This window comes from Astyanax mexicanus, chromosome 1 (genome assembly GCF_023375975.1).
Source record: "Astyanax mexicanus isolate ESR-SI-001 chromosome 1, AstMex3_surface, whole genome shotgun sequence".
Lineage (NCBI taxonomy): Eukaryota > Metazoa > Chordata > Actinopteri > Characiformes > Acestrorhamphidae > Astyanax > Astyanax mexicanus.
The window spans coordinates 69,679,777-69,699,297 of NC_064408.1; the positions used below are offsets into that span (position 1 = coordinate 69,679,777).

The following is a 19,521-nucleotide window of genomic DNA, read 5'->3' on the forward strand; positions in this document are numbered from 1 at the left end:
CGTGTCATGCATTTGTACAAGCAGTTTATGCTAATAGTCACACAGATGTTGTTCTCGTACAAGAAGTGCTGATGCGGTGTAATTGGGCAAATAAGCAAAAATCTGGATTACAGTAGAGTGCTACTTCATGCAGAATTGCCAGTCTTACTCAACCCCTATCTCATCGAGAGTAATGGACCAACAGAAACAGCCCAATATTTTTAGGATAAAATGTTACTGCTACATTTTTTTGCATTCATTGTTTAGTTACTTTTTCTCACTAAAGGTTTTGTTTTGTTTTGTTCACTAGGGCAGTGTTTTGGCAAGAATGCGGTGAAACAGTACGTATCACGATACAGGGATTATGATTCAATATAACATAATATATCCCAATACACTGCAATACTGTCAGCAAGGGATGGACCATTTTTGTATTTGGAAAATCTGTGTAAAAACAAATTTTACTTTTAATCCAATCAGAGCAGTAGGATCTAATGACACTGCAACCTAGTGGGTGGGATTCAAACACAACACAAAATGAACCACTGTTTGCCACCAATGTTTACATCTAAATTAACATTAAAATAATCAAGGCTTTCTATTTGCAAATAATAATGCCACAACACTTTATCAATATTTTCTTACATCTCAAAAATTATGTAAGAAAGTATATGCAACTAGAAAATGTTAACAGATTATTAAATACAGAAACAAAAAACAAAGTTAACAGTGTAAATGGACACTATAGCATGTAATATTTATATTTATTTTATAGGGATTGTTCTTTAATTTTATGCTAAAATCTTAAAATTTATTTAACGCAAAATAATGATTGTCAGCCTCCTCCCAGAACAAGAACACAAACAGCATTCTCAACAGGGCAAAACCTGTGGATCTTTTCCCTATCAATTCTGAAAGCCTCTACCAGTGCTACATTTCTGCCTGATCTCGCAGTGGATAAAAGCACACTGCTCAACACAAAAAGACACAGCAGGACCACCCACAGCACGCACATCTGAGAGGGTTACCTTAGCGACGAGCATCTGTTGCTGGGCCTCGATCTGCTGCTGTTGTCGCGTGGCCATCTCCTGCAACTCTGAGAGAGTGAGCTCCACGCGAGGGTTCCCCACCTGCCGAGAGAGCGGGAGAAAGGGCGGGGCCAAAGGGAGGAGGACCAGGTAATCAGGGTTTGGAGGAGAGAAAGAAGAAGAAAGTGAATATTTTTTTTTTAGAAACCAAAACAAAATCAAAACCAAAACACCCTTATTAACATAATGATGTTGGTGATGATGATGATGATGAGCACTATGTTCTATTTACAGCAGCCCAGACAGCTCCAGCTCTACGACCAGACCAGCAGCAGTAACAGCATCCTCTCTGAGCCGAGACGCCTCCATTAAACATACCACAGGGTCAAAGACAAAGAATACGAGAGAGAGAGAGAGAGAGAGAGAGAGAGAGAGAGAGAGAGAGAGAGAGAGAGAGAGAGAGATGGAGAGAGAAAGAGAGAGAGAGGAGGGGGTGGAAGAGAGTGGACGGGGAAGAGAGGTTGTAAAAGATAAAAGGAACAAAATAATAAATATGGAGGGGAGGAGTAAAAGATGGAAAGAAAGAGAAAGGGTGAAAAACTGCGAGAATAAGAACATGAAAGAAAAGTGGAGGAAAGGAAAATAAAAACAAATAGACGGAAATATAAGGAGTAAGAGAAAAAGAGAAAGAGAATGTATAAATAAACAGAAAAGGTGGAAAAGAGGGAGGAAAAATGAGATAACTAGAAATAAGTAGAAGGAGAAAGTTTGGAAAAGAAAGAAGAAATTGCCAGAAGAGAAGGAGAAGTAAAGGAAAGGAGTGAGATGGAGAAAGAGAAAGAAAAGGGATGAGTGTAGAGTGAAGTAAAGTAAAAATACAGAACAGTTTCAGGGAGACAAAAGTAGGGAAAAGGGAAAGGAAAAAAGTGACCAGGTAAGAGGAAAGAGAGAGAGTGAGAGATACAGAGAGAGACAGGGAGACAGAGAGGGAAAGAGAGAGAGAGAGAGGGAGAGGGAGAGAGAGAGCGAGAGAGAAAGAGAGGGAGAGAGAGAGCGAGAGAGAAAGAGAGGGAGAGAGAGGGAGAGAGAGGGAGAGAGGGAAAGAGAGAGAGAGAGATGGAGAGAAAGACAAAGAGAGAGAGAGAGAGAGGGCGAGTGAGCTGTGCTCTGCAGGGTTCAGTGTGGTGAGAGCAGGGTGTGAAGTGACCTGTGGCTGCATAAACACTCACAGCTTAATTATAGGCGGAGTGTTAATGCTAGCGTCGGCCTGCGCTGTGAGCTGAGCTGAGCTCATCAGGGAGAGCAATGGCTGCGTTTTTCAGCTGAGAGCGGTAAACAGGTCCACCACGCCAGAGAGACGGAGAGCAGGCCCACACACTCTGTCACTCTGCATTCTGCCCCATAAGAGCGAGCTGTCCGTCACGTCGCCCATCGCCGCGCTGTCGTCATGGCAGCGGAGCAGAACTGCCATGCAGCGAAGATTCAGAGGAAAAAACACGCTAACTCGCTACTTCACAGAGCACACAATCGCTTCAATAGACTGTAATTTAGACTGAAGAAGCTGAAGCAGCAGTTAAAGCTCACCACTCACTTGCAGCAGTGCAAATCAGGGCTGGGAGAGTGCCATATTGTATTGTACACAACAATCAGTTGGAATGATTTTAACCTATAGAAAATCTATACTGTGATAATAGATAATTGTATTCTCTATTGAACGTAGTCTGTTTTGTACTTGTTTTGCTATTTACTGTGAAGCTTTATAAGCAGCAGTTAAAGCTCACCACTTACGATCAGCAGTGCAAATTTTTAATATATTAAATTATAATATAATCTAATAATGTATTATATTATATTAGATTATATTATAATTATTTATTACAAACTATGTTTTACTGGATATTTAAAATTGTTACAAAATTAAAATGTAACATTTATTTTGTTGCAATACTATATTCTTAAAACGTATGAAACATCTTTCAGTATCAATCATATCACCAAGAATATTGATACTGAAAAAAATACCCGGAAATATAGTGATTTTATATTTGGGCCATGGTATAGCTGCCAAAAAAAATGCATATCTTAAAATTTAGTATCAAACACAGTGTATTTGTAAATTCTGTGTTTATGTTTTCTATTTTAAGTTCTTATACTGGAGTGAGGCACTGCCAGGTTACATTATGTAAGCGCAGTCACTGTTCGACAGCAGTCTGAAGCTATTTACTTTGCTAAAGGCTTGTCTAGCTAAACAAAGCTACAAAAAATCATGCACATTTTTTTTGCATCTTGCTTTTATTATTTTATTTTATTTGTTGTTAATTTAATATCATTTTCTTTAAATACCACTTTGCTTTTTTGTTTGTTTGTCTGTATTTAAAGAAAAAAAATATATATATATATATTCACACAATAAATATATGACAGCCATATGGCCCACACGTAGTCAGGGTCCACCACCCGCTGACTAAACATGCAGAAAGCATCAAACAATCAGAAAAATGATCAGGAGCTTCTTTGGATGGAGTCCACCTCTCTTCAGCAGCTCGGGTACTCCTGGCACAGAAAGTAATTGATGAGGTGCGGAGCGTCTGGGGGCTGACTAGCTGAAGTTATGCATTGGCTGAGATGATAGCCGATCAATTCTAGCCTGTCTTTTGGAAATCCGTATACCGCAAAGTCAGGGTCAAAAGAGTTAGAGTCAGACTTAAAAAGTACATCCTGCCTCTCTAGATCAGCGAGTCTCCCCCTCTCAGCAGGTTTGAAAAATTTGCGAAAAAGGGTCTTGAACCGGTGTATGGAGGGTGGGCTTAGTGAGGAGATAGCAGTGTACAAAGCACCCAATCAGAGGCTTCTCTGCAACAACAGGGATTGTCATTATTAGCATAGTTGCTGCCCACCACTATGTAACAGAAGGAAAATCTCTTATATTAAATTAAATTAATGATCTACAGACACATAGAATGTTAATTTACAATCACTAGGGGAGCAAAAGTCAGTGTTAGAACAGTATAATTGTTAACGTATTTTTTGCACTATAAGGTGTACCGGATTGTAAAGCGCACTATCAATGAACGTACATTTTCTGGTCTATTTTCATACATGGATTGTAAGGCACAGACACTATAAGGAACTTCTAATTCAGCTGGTCTTGCTGCTCTGTGGTGGTGGTGGTGGTGGTGGGTGTAGCTAACTAAGTTAATAATGCCTCACAGTTACACTGAGTAAACCTGGTGAGCCAGGGAGATATTAGCTAGCGATTAATCTCACCTTGCCTGTTTTAACACAAAAACACGCAGAATACAATACAATATACTCACCTCTGAATGACGAAAGAGCTAGTGAGGTTAGCGACTAATGCTAATGCTACTTCAGCCCTGGTGCTGGAGAACTGAACTGAAACTCCTGTATAATGCTGCACTTCAGCAGAGTGCCTTTATTGCTCCTTACAACCTGACGGAGAACATTTCATACATAAGGCGCACCAGATTAAAACGCCAACTGAAGATTTTAGGAAAATTAAATGATTTTAAGTGCGACTAGTAGCACAAAAATATTTAAAAAAAATTTAATATATAAATTACTTGTTTTACAGACTCACTACAAGGAGTGTAAAGTGAAAATGTTTGTTTTAAACATTTAACGTGAAACAACTTTAGAACACCTGAAAAACTGTAATTTTAAGCTAAATCAACTTGTACCAACAATACAGAAATACACAACTGTCTAAAATTCTGTAAACTGAAGTATTCAGAGCCCACAGAGAAAGGTTCCGAGTAAGTAAGAATCAATACACTTTAGGGATGAGAAGTGATCAAGGAATGACCAACACCAAAAGGGCTCAAGAGAGGACTGTTTGTTTGCTGGCAGGGATTATAACGTAAGAACTCCAACAACCTGCAGAGAGCCATGGTGAAGAGTATGCAGCAATACAATACTATATTATATTTCAGAACTACATTTGCAAAGTATGAGCAGCAAGGATACAAACTACAAAAACTGAAAGGCTTTTTAGGTGCTACAAAAAGCATAACCAATCAGTTTTTCTGCTACTATTGTCTTAACTAATTGATCAGATATATGCATAAGCCAAAAATCATATATTGGTGTATCTCTAAGAATAATATAAATCAGTCTTTACCTTAAGACAAGCCAAGGAATTACACCTTATTATACTTAAAATATCTTCCAAACTAATAAATTATTAATGGAAGACCCTGAATTCCCTGGTAGTCACCACAAATCTACTACTAAGAGACACTTAAGACAGTTTTGCACTCTAAAACACAATAACAAAAAAGGTAAATACATCTCGCTTACCCTTGTCCTTTCATCCCCTGGTTGGTATAGCCATAAACTCATCTTAATTATGCATTAAACAGCTGAACTTACATCAAGCTTTGTCAGCTTTAATGTAAAAAGCTCTAAGTTTACAGAAAGTCTTGCTGCAGTTGTTTTACCACTGGGTTAACTAACAGAGCAAGCATTCAAAATCCTAAAAATCCACCAATCGACTGCTCCCCTGGGCTGACCTCACTGAACCCTGCATTCAGAGCAAAAGAGGAAGTCGGGTAAAGAGGGAAGTTAGCAGAGATTATATAAGAGTGAGAACTGGGGTCATTACAGGGGTCAAATCAGTTCAGCCAGGGTGCTACAATTTTAACTATGCAGAACTGTGGAGTGACTGCTATTGTAATTGATTGTTTGTTAGACATGTTGAGAGACGGAACAATTGTAAAGACAGCATGTAAAACTAGAGTTACTCAGACGGGAAATCAAGCTTTAATTACACACAAGACAAAAGGGGGATCTTCTCTTTTGAAGTGCACTGACACTTTACTGCTCACACTGAAGTCATTACGGATATGATCAAAGGCGCCAGGTTACATAAACTCACAGGATCAGATCATAAAATCACGCCACTGTGTTTGTGCTTAAGAAATATAACCCAGTGTATGATTTTACTATTCAATCATATACAAATCTCAAGCAGATGCTGGCAGAGTAGCGTTGCTGGGTCACCCACAGCTTGTAGCTAAATCTATTCTTGGCCAAAGTAATAACCTAACCATCTATGCAAATAATTAATCACTGTTACTGTTCTGTCATGCCATAATGAAAAGCATCAAAATGCCACTGGCTACTGACAGTTGGGTACATTACATGTAAATATAATACATAGGGCTCAGACTGGCAGGAGTGCCATGTGTGTTACTGCTTGATTTAAAGAGAGTTTTGATTAAATCTAGCTGTAAAAAAATCAGTTTCTGAATCAGTTTCTCTGATTTTGCTATTTATAGGTGTATGTTGAGTAAAATGAACATTGTTTTTTTTTTTATATATATAAACTACGGATAACATTTACGGATATAGTCATTTAGAGAAAATGAGAAACTGAAATAACAGAAAAGATGCAGAGCTTTCAGACCTTAAATAATGCAAAGAAATCAAGTTCATATTCATAAAGTTTTAAGAGTTCAGAAATCAATATTTGGTGGAATAAGCCTGGTTTTTAATCACAGTTTTCATGCATCTTGGCATGTTCTCCTCCACCAGTCTTTCATCCTGCTTTTGGATAATTTTATGCCACTCCCGGTGCAATTATTCAAGCAGTTCAGCTTGGTTTGATGGATTGTGATCATCCATCTTCCTCCTGATTATATTCCAGAGGTTTTCAATTTGGTAAAATCGAATAAACTTATAATTTTTAATTGGTCTCTTATTTTTTCCCAAAGCTATATATTTAATCACAATATTTATTTAAAAAGAAAGTATGGTGCAATGTAGTTTTTTCATCATCCAAACAAGGTTTTATTAGTTTTGATCAACAATGCAGAGTACCATTTAACCATTTAAATAGTTTGTACAGTATTTACAGTTCTGTACTGAACCACTGATTTTACTTTTTAGAGCTATGTTTAAATAAGCTTCAAGCAGTTCAAATAACTGGGTGGTAGGTTAAACCTTCAGTGGCGTTCCTCAAAGTAATCACAGTTCAATGCAGTTCTGAAACACTGACATTTGCAAGGACTGGACACTTCTGGACACTTCCCAATCTGTCTTATAAATTAGTGTTTGTTTTTTCCAGAAATTAAAGAAACTTACAACAATAACATTTGCACATTATGAGTGATCTGTCTAAAAAACAAACACTGGGCTGATGGAAATGTAACAGCTATTAATTACAGAATTAAATAACATTCATTAGAATTAGCAATCTGTGCAGCGCACACCCACAGTGCAATAAAAGACTGTACCTGCTGAGCATTTCCCCACGTTATTCTGCAAGAGCGCACTTTTATTTTGCTGCATTGTCCCGCGGCTGTTAATTCCTGCACTGCCTCCACATGCTTCAGTTCCATCTCTCCGCCGTATATTCTCCAGTGTAAAATCTCCCAAACGCGTTTTCAAACACACCATAAATTAAAAGCAGTAAAGCATGAGCTCGGCTCTGTGCGCTAAAGCAGTGCCTCTCCCTCTTCCACTGACTCGTACAGAATCTGCGACTCCCCCCACCTCCCCTCACTCCTCTCCTCTCCTCTCTCCTCTTTTACTCTCACCAACACTAAAACAGCACTCACTAACGATTAGCAATCAGTGAAAAAATAGCCAGCGGTTTTAGCCAAGGGGGGCAGGAGGGACACGGGTCCAGATCAAACAAGTGTCATGTTAAATCAGCATGACGGATTGAACTCTTCATTTTTACAGTAATGCTACCTACAGCCAGTGCTTTTATTTTATATTTTGTTTTCTTGGATCACTGCAGTACATTCAAGTACAGCAGTCTCCACTACACAAACGCACTCCATCAGCTTGCCGTTTCAAACCACCCATCATTCATCATTCGCTCTCTTTTATACAAGGTACGAAACAAAATAAAAATGAGAACGAAAATGTAGCACTTATTACATATACACAGTTCTGAAATAAAATTAGAGACCACCTTAAAATGATGAGTTTCTTCTGATTTTACCACATTGAAAACCTCTGGAATAAAATCAAGAGAAAGACAGATGATCACAGGCCATCAAAACAAGCTGAACTGCTTAATTTTTTACACCAGGAGTAGCATAAAGTTATCCAAAAGCAGTGTGTAAGACTGGTGGAGGAAAATATGCCAAGATGCATGAAAACTGTGATTAAAAACCAGGATTATTCCACCAAATATTGATTTCTGAACTCTTAAAACTTTATGAATATGAACTTGTTTTCTTTGCATTATTTGAGGTCTGAAAGCTCTGAATCTTTTTTCTTATTTCAACCATTTCTCAATTTCTACAAATAAATGCTCTAAATGACAATATTTTTATTTGAAATTTGGGAGAAATGTTGTCTGTAGTTTATAGAATAAAACAACAAACGCTAATTTTACTCAAAGATATTCCTATAAATAGGAAAATCAGAAAAACTGATTCATAAACAGTGTATGTCTATGCAAAAGATTAGGCACCCTGGAAATCACATTGTTGGTTCTCTAATAAAGATTATACTTTGTTCACAGTACCAGACAGGATGGCACTTTGTCTTAATGGGACAGATCTTTTTTTTTTTCCTAAGGCAGTATAACACTTCAAATCCAATTTGTACCACTATTATATGTGGACCAGGATCAGATGTGTATCCAATTCGTGGGCACACACGAATGTGAATATAAGAATGATCAGACTGGATTTCATGAGTCTTTTTGCTTGTGATTATGTGCTTAGTACTTCTGTTGACTCCAATAGTGGCCTACAATTCTACATTTCCAGTCACACAAAGCCAGACTCCAATCTCTATGCACTCTCTATGATCTTACTAACCTGTCGACTCTTTTCCACTTGCAGAATAACCAGTAAGCTAACTGGTGGTTGTGTTTAATGATGGGACTTTATTCGTAAACTGACGCCATGTTATGAATATTCCCAGTCATATTTTTTTTTTACCAATCTTATCTGTTATTGTTTTAACACATTAAAAGGTTTACAACACTGTTTAATATCACATCCAAACACAAACCCTCACAAACCTTAAATAAAAAGGAGAGGGATAAAGAAAAGAAAGGAAAAAAAATATTTGTTTTGCTTTGATTCTCATTAGGGTGTTATGGTTATCATCGTTTCTTTGCCCTACTTCTGTGCGTCTAGAGGGGCAAACTAATATCTTACAAGAGGTCATTGCTTCTTGTAACACGTTATATCTGTTTTCTCTATAAAAAAAACAAACCAAAAAATATCATAAAAAGAATAGTATTTTCCTTTAATTCCATATGTAATTTTGTAATAAAAGTGCAAATTTATAGCCATTTATCTATAACAGCTGCATTTACTCTTTTCCAAGACAGAGCAATAACCATTTTAATTACTAATAATATTCCCATATCTAAAAACTGTTGTTGACCCAGTCATATTTAAACCAGTAATTCGTCTTTTCTCTTATAATGCCTCTGTGGTGGCCACATGCATCATATTAATGTACATACGTATGCTTTTTTACAGACAGATGCAGGTCACTTACATTTATGAAAAGTGGACCAACAAGATGGCCAAATCTGATCTGAGCACAAAATCTAAAGAGCTTAATGGGTCTTCTAATGTGAACACTGAACACAGCTTAAGTAATGCAGACCACAACAAAGATATTTTCCCAGTCAAATAAAAATACATTCAATCCTTATGCACTGATGTATAGTAAACTAAATATGCCTGGCAACTCTAAATGAGAGACTGAATGAAGAATCACTCAGCTGCAACATGATAAATTTAGCTTTCAGTAATTGCTGCGCAAAACAGTGAAAACTACTGATGACTCAATAATGATCTATTTTGCTGCATACAGTATGCTATTTAAAGTGCAACAGTTCAGCAGCGCCCGCAGTTAGTTTACTCATACACGTAAAAAAACAGGAAAAATTAAGCCACCGATTGGGAATACATAATTAAAAACAAAACTAGACACACCTACACACACACACATATTCATGAGGCAGAATAACAGTCATATAACAACTAAACAACCAAAGGCAAAGCTATGAGTGACACTACAACACCATGACTTCATCCAGCCAGATACAGTATCTGACCCCAACATTTCACAGCACATATAATCAATCACTACATTCACTAACCACTGTAGAAGTAAAGAAAGTAGGGGCTTCTGGGTTAACTACATACCTTTTCGTACGGTTCATGGCCAGCTCAGCACAGTTTAGCGCAGCTCATGATCAATAATGACACTCTCCGCTCTCTCTAAGCGCTTCTCAACAGGGTGAGCTGCATGGCAAGCCTCCAAATTTCATTACCGCAGAAATGACTTTACTCAATTTGCGTGGGGGGTGATTCATGGCTTAAAGGGCGACTGTGTCAGTCTGTGTTTGCACACACGGCGAGCTCTGGAGATGTCAGCATCACGCGCATGCGGGGTCTCTGAAACCAGTGCCTTTATGGTGATGCTGCAAAAGACCTGGCATACATAACTGGCTGATTGAATTTTCTGTATGTCCTGAGGGTGGTGCTGAAGAAAAAAGGAAAAAAAAAACCACATGTTTGGTTTTTCAATAGTCTCTGTGGAGCTAAGTCTTGCTCTGGCCTGACCCCGCTCACTCACTCACCCTCCTCTCTTCTTCTATTCTACTTTATCAAAAGCAGATGTGTAAATACTGCTGGGCATCTCTGAGGACCTGAAAAGCTGCTCAGGTCTAAGGTGTCAGAACAGAAATGAAACCCAATGCTTGTTTAAACTTGGAAACCAAAAACAGGCAGAGCTAAGATTCATTAAACAGAGCATATACAATCCACACCTGTAGCAGCAGCAGTAACAGTAACAGAAGATATTGGGAGGTTCAGTTTAAAGTGCAGCTTGGGTGGGGGGCTTTTCATGAGCTTTTCATATCGAAGAAGTCAAGCAAATAAGCCTGCGGGACTTGGTACACTTTTCCTTGATCACAGATGCGAGCAGTAATCCAATGCCGTGTGGCTCATTCAATAAATGACAAAAGAAGCAGGTCAGTGGGTAGAGCCTGTTAGAGGAAGCACGTTCTGTCTCTCCAGCCCAGGGCCATGAACTGTAGAGCATGTGACACAGTAGTATTCAGTTCATCAAAAGGATCTGTGGCATTTATTTATACACAGGTGCCCTACAGCCCTTCACCTGCAGCATCAGTGTAGATGCAGGAAGCTCGGAACCTCTGCTTTTAACGCTATTGTTTAAGAAACAAAAAGACAGTCTCTCCAAACTTAATGAAAAATAGTGAGATAAATGGGTGTAACTCTGGATCAGCAGATCTAAACTGAGCACCCAGTTATAAAAAGCACACCATCTATACATCTTAAAACAACAGCTTCATTTGAATCCTTCTCCTGTGAAAGATGCAATGTTATTTGTGTATTAACAAAGTTAGCGCAGTAAGCATGAAATCCCTATCAGTGACAGTATAAAAAATACATTATCAGGCATTTATAATATCTGAATAAAAGAAAAGTTTACTTTTATGTATACAATCAGAACAGTAGGATCTAATGACAGTACAGCACTGCAGTCTGGGTTTAAACATAGCACAAAAAGAGCAAATTTATCTATGCACAAAATTATCTATGCAGACCTGTCAAAGAGTAATAAGTACAAATCCCACACAACACCCACAATGAACTCCTCCGTCCCTGATATTATAGCAATATCTCTGCATTAGTCAAAAATGTGTTTGTTAAAGTCTTATATTGTACTAGCCTGTGCTTCTCAAAGGATAATATTTGCCTATTTAATATATTAATGAAAACTATATATTTAAGGCAGCGCATCAAAGAGTGCATGTATGTGTAAAAAATGAGACCTATCAGATTTTCTTGAACTTTTAATAATGGGTATTTAAACATAAATAAAATAATCGGTCCTAAGATTGAAAAAGATTTATAATATTTATTTTAGTGGTTTCAATCAATGTTATACATCACCACAATATTCTATGATTAACCACTTACATGTATGTTATAAGCTTGGTTTAGGCCTGGCAGACTAGAGCTTTTTTAATGTATTTTAAGAGAGAGACAGAGAAATTGAGAGAGAGACTGACAGCCTTCAGCACAGCAACTGTGCTGTGCTGTCTGTTGACGATTTGGAGGAAAATAAAGCATGGATGACAGTAGTTTGATAAGTAGCTTGCTGGATTAGCTCACCGTCCATAAATCAGTGTGGATAAACAGTGTGACAGTGTGAGCGGCCACACTCACAACAGACAAACTTGGGACATGTGAGAACAAACTATATGCGTACTTTAAATATGAAATTGTACAAGTGTAAGAGGAGATAAAAAATGCATAACTTATGTAAAATGTCTACATGCTGGCAAGTCTGTATCTGCAGTCTTCTACATGGACACTAATAATTAAAAATCTATATAGTGTTTAAAAAATACACTATTTCAAAACAAAAAACATGATTTAATACAGCCATTTTCTTACAGTCCTCGTTCTAACCATGTTAATTCAGGGTAAACTGACTTATGTCACCTTCATGTCGAGACATGCTCCCTCGGTCTTTGATGGTTGTTGATAACTGCTAAGGTGTTGGTAAATCCTCAGGTATAAACCAACATAAACACAGCACTAGACTTCTACCATCGCCAATTTAACAAGACCACAAACACAAACACACAGCGATGTGAAATAAGCAGATCTAAAAAGGCTGCTTTCATACAGATCTAGCAAATGTTTACACTGATTACATCCAGATTAAAATAGAAATGAAACAGAGTGAGAAATTGCAAACAGGGCTATTTATCTGCAGGCCTGACTGAGCAGGGGCTGCTGACCAGCTCACTAAATCTGCTGCATTCTGTAAAAATTATACCCTGCACACCACTTTTGTGCATAACCAAAATCTGAGCAAAACAAAATCTGGCTGTGAATAGTGCAGGATGTCACTTTGGGGTCAGCACAGAGCATCTGCACACATTAAGATGCCTCTAAAGCAGATGCAGGTAGACCACAACAGCAGCAAAAAACAGCAAAAAAAAAAAAAAAAAACGGCAGTTACACCTGGTCACTTCATGTGATCAGTATCTGGATTGTTTCCTGATGAGATTTTAGCCGCATACATTTACTTCACTTGGTAATCAAACTATCTATGCTTAGTCAGACCGGGATCCCATTACTTTGGTTGTCAATTGTGTCAAAGACACTGAGGTGTTTACACTGTATTAACATGAGGCTCCAATGCATCTCAAACCATCATTTGAAGAGGAATGAGCACCTGGATCTAAATAGATTTAGAATGTGTCTTGACACCATTAGGAACCTCTACAACTGCATGTCAAGACATCTGGCATGCTGTGTTACACATGCATTACATTTTACTTCAGTTTGTGTACCTTAGGGTGTACTCTATACCCCGCTGGCCTGCACTCACACTGCGTTTAAACAATCCGTGCCCGAGCACGCTTACGTCATTACTCACTGCTCAAAGGGCTTGCCAATGATGTTGTACCAAATTTAACACCCCCGCCATGAAAAGCACCCTCTCTCGAGAACGCATCTTCTTGATAAAGGTGGAGATAATCCATTTGAGCTTACTTAGAAATGTGCACCAAAAGTCACGGTTATCTCAGTCACAGTTACATACATAGCGACACAGTTTTCCTGACGGTGGTGCTGAATTCGGCACAACACTGCCATGTTTGTTTACAGGAATGTCGCATCACTGACATCATCTCGTTTCGGGCTTGGGCAAGGATCATGCTCACACTGCATACGTACCATGCCAGGTAAACCCCATCGAAGCAATCACACTAGACAAACAAGCCATGTTTTAAGGGGTATCTTAGTTCTTAAACTAATCTTTAAAAACATTTATAAATAAATAAAATCACTTAGGTTCTAAACATGATCAAGCTCTGTGTATCTCTTGATCCTAGTCTACAAACTAGCTATGGATATTTTAAAGTAACTATGAAGCACTGTTGTAAGTCGCTCTGGATAAGGGCATCTGCTAAATACCTTAAATGGGTAACTGTGCCCAGCACAGATTACCTAGTGTGAGTACACCCTTAATAAATATTGTCGAAATCAGTCTAAACTTTCAATCACTCATTGTCTGTGCTAACCTTTATCTTGCTTCTGACTAGCAATGTAATCTGACACTTCCTTGTAGACTCATTTATGTTTAAGGATGTGTGTATATCACACAACACGAAAACAGAACAAGCAATGCAATGTCTGCTTTTATTAATATTTTGTTTAATATTGTGCAGCACAGTTAAGGGATCTTAGTTACTGCCCTGTTCTTGTCCTATTAAAGCATCAAAAGACATGAGGGCTTTCCGTGTTGAGATAATCTGTGTTTGGCCAGAAGTGCACGAGGGTGGGTGAGTTCAGACAAGGCTATCCAAACCCACACCCATAAATAGAACTTAATTAACACCAGAACTGTGTCCCTTGTTAACATATTTTAAAGAATTCTAGGGAAATAATGATCCTGACTGGCAATATTGATCAAAATATCAATGTAAAAACATAAAATCTACCATTATTAAAGAATCCATTTGTTTTTGCATTTTCTGCTTTGCTAGTTTTAGCATGGTATGAAAGATTGAGGCAGATCATAGGAAAAATAAAAGAAAGCAAAGCCTGGAACATGTAATCCCTGCAGAGAGAAGCTGCCCACACAGACAGAACTACAGCTTCAACTCGCTGTCAAAGTTACACTGCCCACACAGTGCAGAGTTCTGCAGCTCAGAAGCTTTGCTCATGGTGGACGGCATGTTCTACACAAACAATCATCCATCCAGGCTCAAAACTGGAACTCTAAAGTCAGCTCAAAGTGCATCCTCACTTCTTTTCACAATTTTACGCAGTTTTAACCACGAAACCAATCTCAAACCCCTCTAAACAAAGTATTCCACAAGACTGAATGATGATTTCAACAACAATATTGTCAGCTAGGGAACATTCAACAGTGCATCAGTCTTCTGTAATCCAAAGAAGCCTTACCTCACGCCCGCAAAAACACACAGTAAATCCTGCCTGTGCGGGTGTCAGGTCTGCTGAGCTGAGCGCGCAGAGACGGAGAGATGGATGAAGACGGCGAGGCGAGGAGTGATGGGAGGAAAACGGGAAATGAAGGGAGAATGGAAGGGAGGGTAAAATGCGATCCACTCACAGAGAGCCCCCTGGCAACACACAACTACGCTCCAATGCATTCAGGCCACACTGCCCCTCTTACAAGGCCCTGGGGGGGTGGGGTGAGTAAGAGATGAAGAGGAGGAGAAAAGAGTGCAGGGAAGGAGACCACCAAGCAGCACACGAAAGGGGACAGGTGACTCCTCTTTACTCTGAGCATGTGTTCAGGGATTACCCCGCTCGTAAGGATCAGGCACGGCTGCAGGAGGCTAAGCGATTGGGGAATCAATGAACTACGTTTTATAATAAAAATGTTGGCAAATGGTTCTAGAACTTTTACTTTTAACTTTAGTATTTGGGTTACAAACAGGCTTGTTACAATCATTATTTTTGTTTGGATGATAAATTGTCCTAGAAAAAATTGCAATAAACAAAAAGACAATTTGATGAGACTGATACACTCATGATTTAACAGAATGCAGAAAGCATTTTTTCTCTTTAAGAATACTGTCTTTCAGTTCCAATCTTTATATTAGCAACATTAAATTTGATGTAAACAAAAATGCAGGTAAAGATCAGCAAAACAAAGAGCTCATGTCTATATACATCTCTGGAAAAAAAGAAGTAAGAGACCACTTAAAAAAAAACGAGTTTCTTTGATTTTACTAAATTAAAAATCTCTGGAATATAACCCAGAGAAAGATGGATAATCATACACAAGCCATCAAACCAAGCTGAACTGCTTGAATTTTTGCACCCGGAGAGGCAGTTATCTAAAAGCATTGTGTAAGACTAGTGGAGGAGAAAATGCCAAAATTAAACAACAGGGTTATTTCACCAAATATTGATTTCTTACTCTTAAAACTTTATGAATATGAACTTGTTTCCTTTACATTATTTGAGGTCTGAGAGCTCTGCATCTTTTTTGTTATTTCAGCTTTTTTCAGTTTCTGCAAAATAATGCTCTAAATCACAATATTTTTATTTGGAATTTGGGAGAAATGTTGTCCGTAGTTTATAGAATAAAACAACAATCTTTATTTTACTTAAACATAAACCTATAAATAGCAAAATCACATAAACTGATTCAGAATCTTTTACAGAATTTCTTTCCAGAGCTGTATTGTATGATACATCAACAATGTAATTATCGTGGCCGGTCTAGCACCAAATGCAGTCAATCCACATACAAAGTAAAACAAACAAGACTGCAGCACATACTCAACTCCCTGATAAGTGCCAGAGAACAAGTTTGTTTGTCTGCCGTCTTCTCAGATGCTTGTAAGAGCAGAAAACAGCCCCACTAAAGCAAAGCTGGGTGGATAAGAAGGACACTGATCCTCTTAAAAGCTGTTTTGTCATGAAACTGGTGTAATCCCTCAAATTATAAAGGAGCAACAGAACAACAAAACTCAGAACAAAAAACAAGGTCTGTCTCTTATGCGGTCAGCATGTACAGAACAGTCAGTCACACAGAACAACTGTGGAACCCAAGCCGAGACAAGAGTGCCGTTTGTGTGCCAGCTGAGGTAAGCTGAGGTATTAAATTTGCAGTAGTGAGGTGATCTTTAAGTATGGGGTATGCTAAAATGTGCTGGATGGTGTTTACTGGAGGGGACAGTCAGAATAAAGCAAGCTTCTGAGAGTTGCCCAACAAGTGAGGTGATATCCAATTAAAAAGTCCAAAAAAACACAAATACAGCAGCCTTGAAGGACAGACCACTGGCTCAATCTGTGGGTGAAAGTCATTCGCCGGCTCTGATCTTCCCACATATTCAGACTCCCTGTGAAACACAAAGCACTGACTAACAGAGCTCTAAAGGACAATGACACATTCACAAGCAGACAAATATCTAAACAGCAGAGGCCAACGACTACATATTAAAACCCTGCCTCTCAATGTGCTACTTCTCTACAGATTAGGTTGGCTAAGTAAGTCTAATAGCCTAAAGAACCACCTCCTTAAAGAGACTTCAACTATACTGCAACACTAAATGTTAATGGGCATGAAAAACCCTTAACCCCATCCACAGTGTTGTACTTCTTCTTCTAATGAAGAATACAAAGATGACCAGTCGACAGTAAGAGAACAGTGTTTAAAAACTCCAGCAGCACAGCTGTGTCTGATCTACTTGTACTAACACAGCTGCACTGTGAAGGTCATGTGAGGTCCCAACCATTAAAAAACAGGGTCAAAGAAGTTTAATAAAGTATGCAAAGAAACAAAAGACTACAATGAAGCAGTAATACACGAGAGGGAGTGCTATAACATGTAATACCGAGTGTCGTAGATCAGCACAGCAGTGCCAATATTACATGTTATAGCACAGACCTTTAGTGTATTATTGCAAATTATACCACAGTTCCATTACATCTGTTCATTGAAAGATTTTAAATTAAAAAGGACGAAAAAAATATATATATATGATATGTTTTGTTATAGAAACTCCGCGCGTTAAAATAGTTCCATTGCGGCTCTGCTTGTAGCTGCGCTGTTTGGCTAGTAAGCACTGCATCGTTGCTTGCTTACCTGTATGTGGTGGAGTAATACATAAAGAGCTTCAGTTACAGTGCGTTACCGGCTGATAATGTCACTCATAAAACGCCTCTCAGCCAATCACATTGCAGGGTCGGAACTAACTGTGGTATAATCTGTAATTGTAGAACTACAAAGTGCTCCTGCATGTGGATAATGCATATAGAAACAAAAAGGAGGTTATTACTTTATGCTTTTATCAGTACACTACAATAGACTGAATCATAAAGCTTGTATTATAATATACATCACACTGTCAGATTTTTGCCAATACACAACCCTAATTTACAGCAGTCATATTCCCAATAATCCTGTCATTCACAGACACACTGCGCACTTAACAACAGCCTGGTGGGTGTCCATGCATGAATAACTGCAGTGAAAGAATCCTGGCTAATCAGTCCCCTAGCTAACTACCACCACAAGTAGAGGTAGTGGAGTGTGTCTTTTGTGGTCTGTCATTCCTTCCCTCGAGACACAGCGAGAACGAGGTGCGGGGAGTGGGCAGAAGAACATTAATGTATGCGATATAAAATGTTCAGAGGCTTATGAGGAGGAGCTATTATCTCCTGCTTTGCTGGTCCGCAGCTCTGAACGTCCATCCCTTAAGGTGAAATTAGTTCCGCTTCCTGGAGCATGGCTTTTCCCCTGCCAGAATCTGGGCCAGATGGTTGGAGGGAGAGTGATGCTGAAGGATGCTCTTATCATCAAGTGGATCTCAAAAAAGAGACATACAGCAGAGCTTCCATGAAAGAGTGCATGTGGAGCACTTCTGTGAAAGCAGTATATAGAAGTGCGGTGCAGAGAGGAAATGAATCTCGTTGTAGCTCTCCTCTTGTGAGGAGAGATCAGCACAGGCAGCTGGAAATGACTTAGACAAGGAAGGGGGTCTTTTCAGCCATCAGTTATACAGTAGCTCTGAACTAGATTAAAGAACAAGCACATGGCGAGACGAGTTTTAGATACAGTATGTCTACAAACTTGTCTTCAATACGAGTAACCTAGAAACAGGACCTGGACATTCATCATGTAAACATATAAACACACCCTTACGCACAAATATAGAATATAGAATATATATATATATATATTCAAATATATACAAATATAGAAATAACTAAGCATACCCCATTCTCCACGTGTTTATCTGAGATGCTTCCAGTTCTTCTGTTAGCTTGCTCCTGAGACTGTTGGCTCCCTGTAAGCAACATAAAGAAACATTAATTCTATGACAGATTAAAGATTACAGACATTTGAAATCATGATATTTGCCTGATGCAAAGCCACCAGAATTGCAAACTTATTCATATCTGGTTCAGACCTAAAAGCAAGAGAGACATTAGTTATTTAGCTTTGTAGATTCAAATCATTATGCTTACATAGACAGAGATATTATGTTGGCAAAAAAGAAAACTTTGGGTGCAACAGCTGGAACAAAAGTGATTAATTGTATACCATGTGGTACACTGTAAGCTAAAGATAAAGAACCCATGCACTGAGCAAAGACTGATAAACATTTTGCAGAACCCAGAAACTTGTAGCTAAGTGCCATTAGAAAGCATTTTGATTTGATTTGAATGGAATTGTAGTGGATTTTTGTAGCATCGCTATGATAATAGTGGTTGTGCTGTCCCTCCTCCTATCCCTGGCATGTGCACAGAGAATGATTTATATATATGATTTTTATGTATCACCATAGCGTAGCATAGCTTTAAATCTCTGTTAGCTAACAGCTGGGAGGGGATCTGCTGCTTTTTTTCCTGACCCTGGTGCACTTTCTACACAAGTACAGTACATTTAGTGAAGTGTAAAAGCTTGGCAATATGACAAACACTGAATTATTATAAAATATTATTATTATAAAAAAATATTTCAATAATACACTACTGCA

The 19,521-nt window shown here is 38.4% G+C and overlaps 1 protein-coding gene across 6 annotated transcripts in view; it reads right to left on the reverse strand.

The window, feature by feature from the left end:
- ppp1r13bb (protein phosphatase 1, regulatory subunit 13Bb) overlaps positions 1-19,521 on the reverse strand; it is a 63,995-nt gene that overhangs the window by 17,839 nt on the left and 26,635 nt on the right. For 4 of the 6 annotated variants that reach the window (XM_049482200.1, XM_007230920.4, XM_049482202.1 and 1 more), the window contains 2 exons: positions 18,758-18,828; positions 1,008-1,109 (listed from right to left, as the gene is read on the reverse strand). In XM_049482200.1, coding sequence (XP_049338157.1) covers positions 1,008-1,109; positions 18,758-18,828 — 173 coding nt within the window. Of the gene's footprint in view, positions 1-1,007; positions 1,110-1,299; positions 1,991-7,261; positions 7,485-18,757; positions 18,829-19,521 lie in introns of those variants that run through there. The other 2 variants (XM_007230923.4, XM_022663980.2) reach the window with 2 other exon arrangements.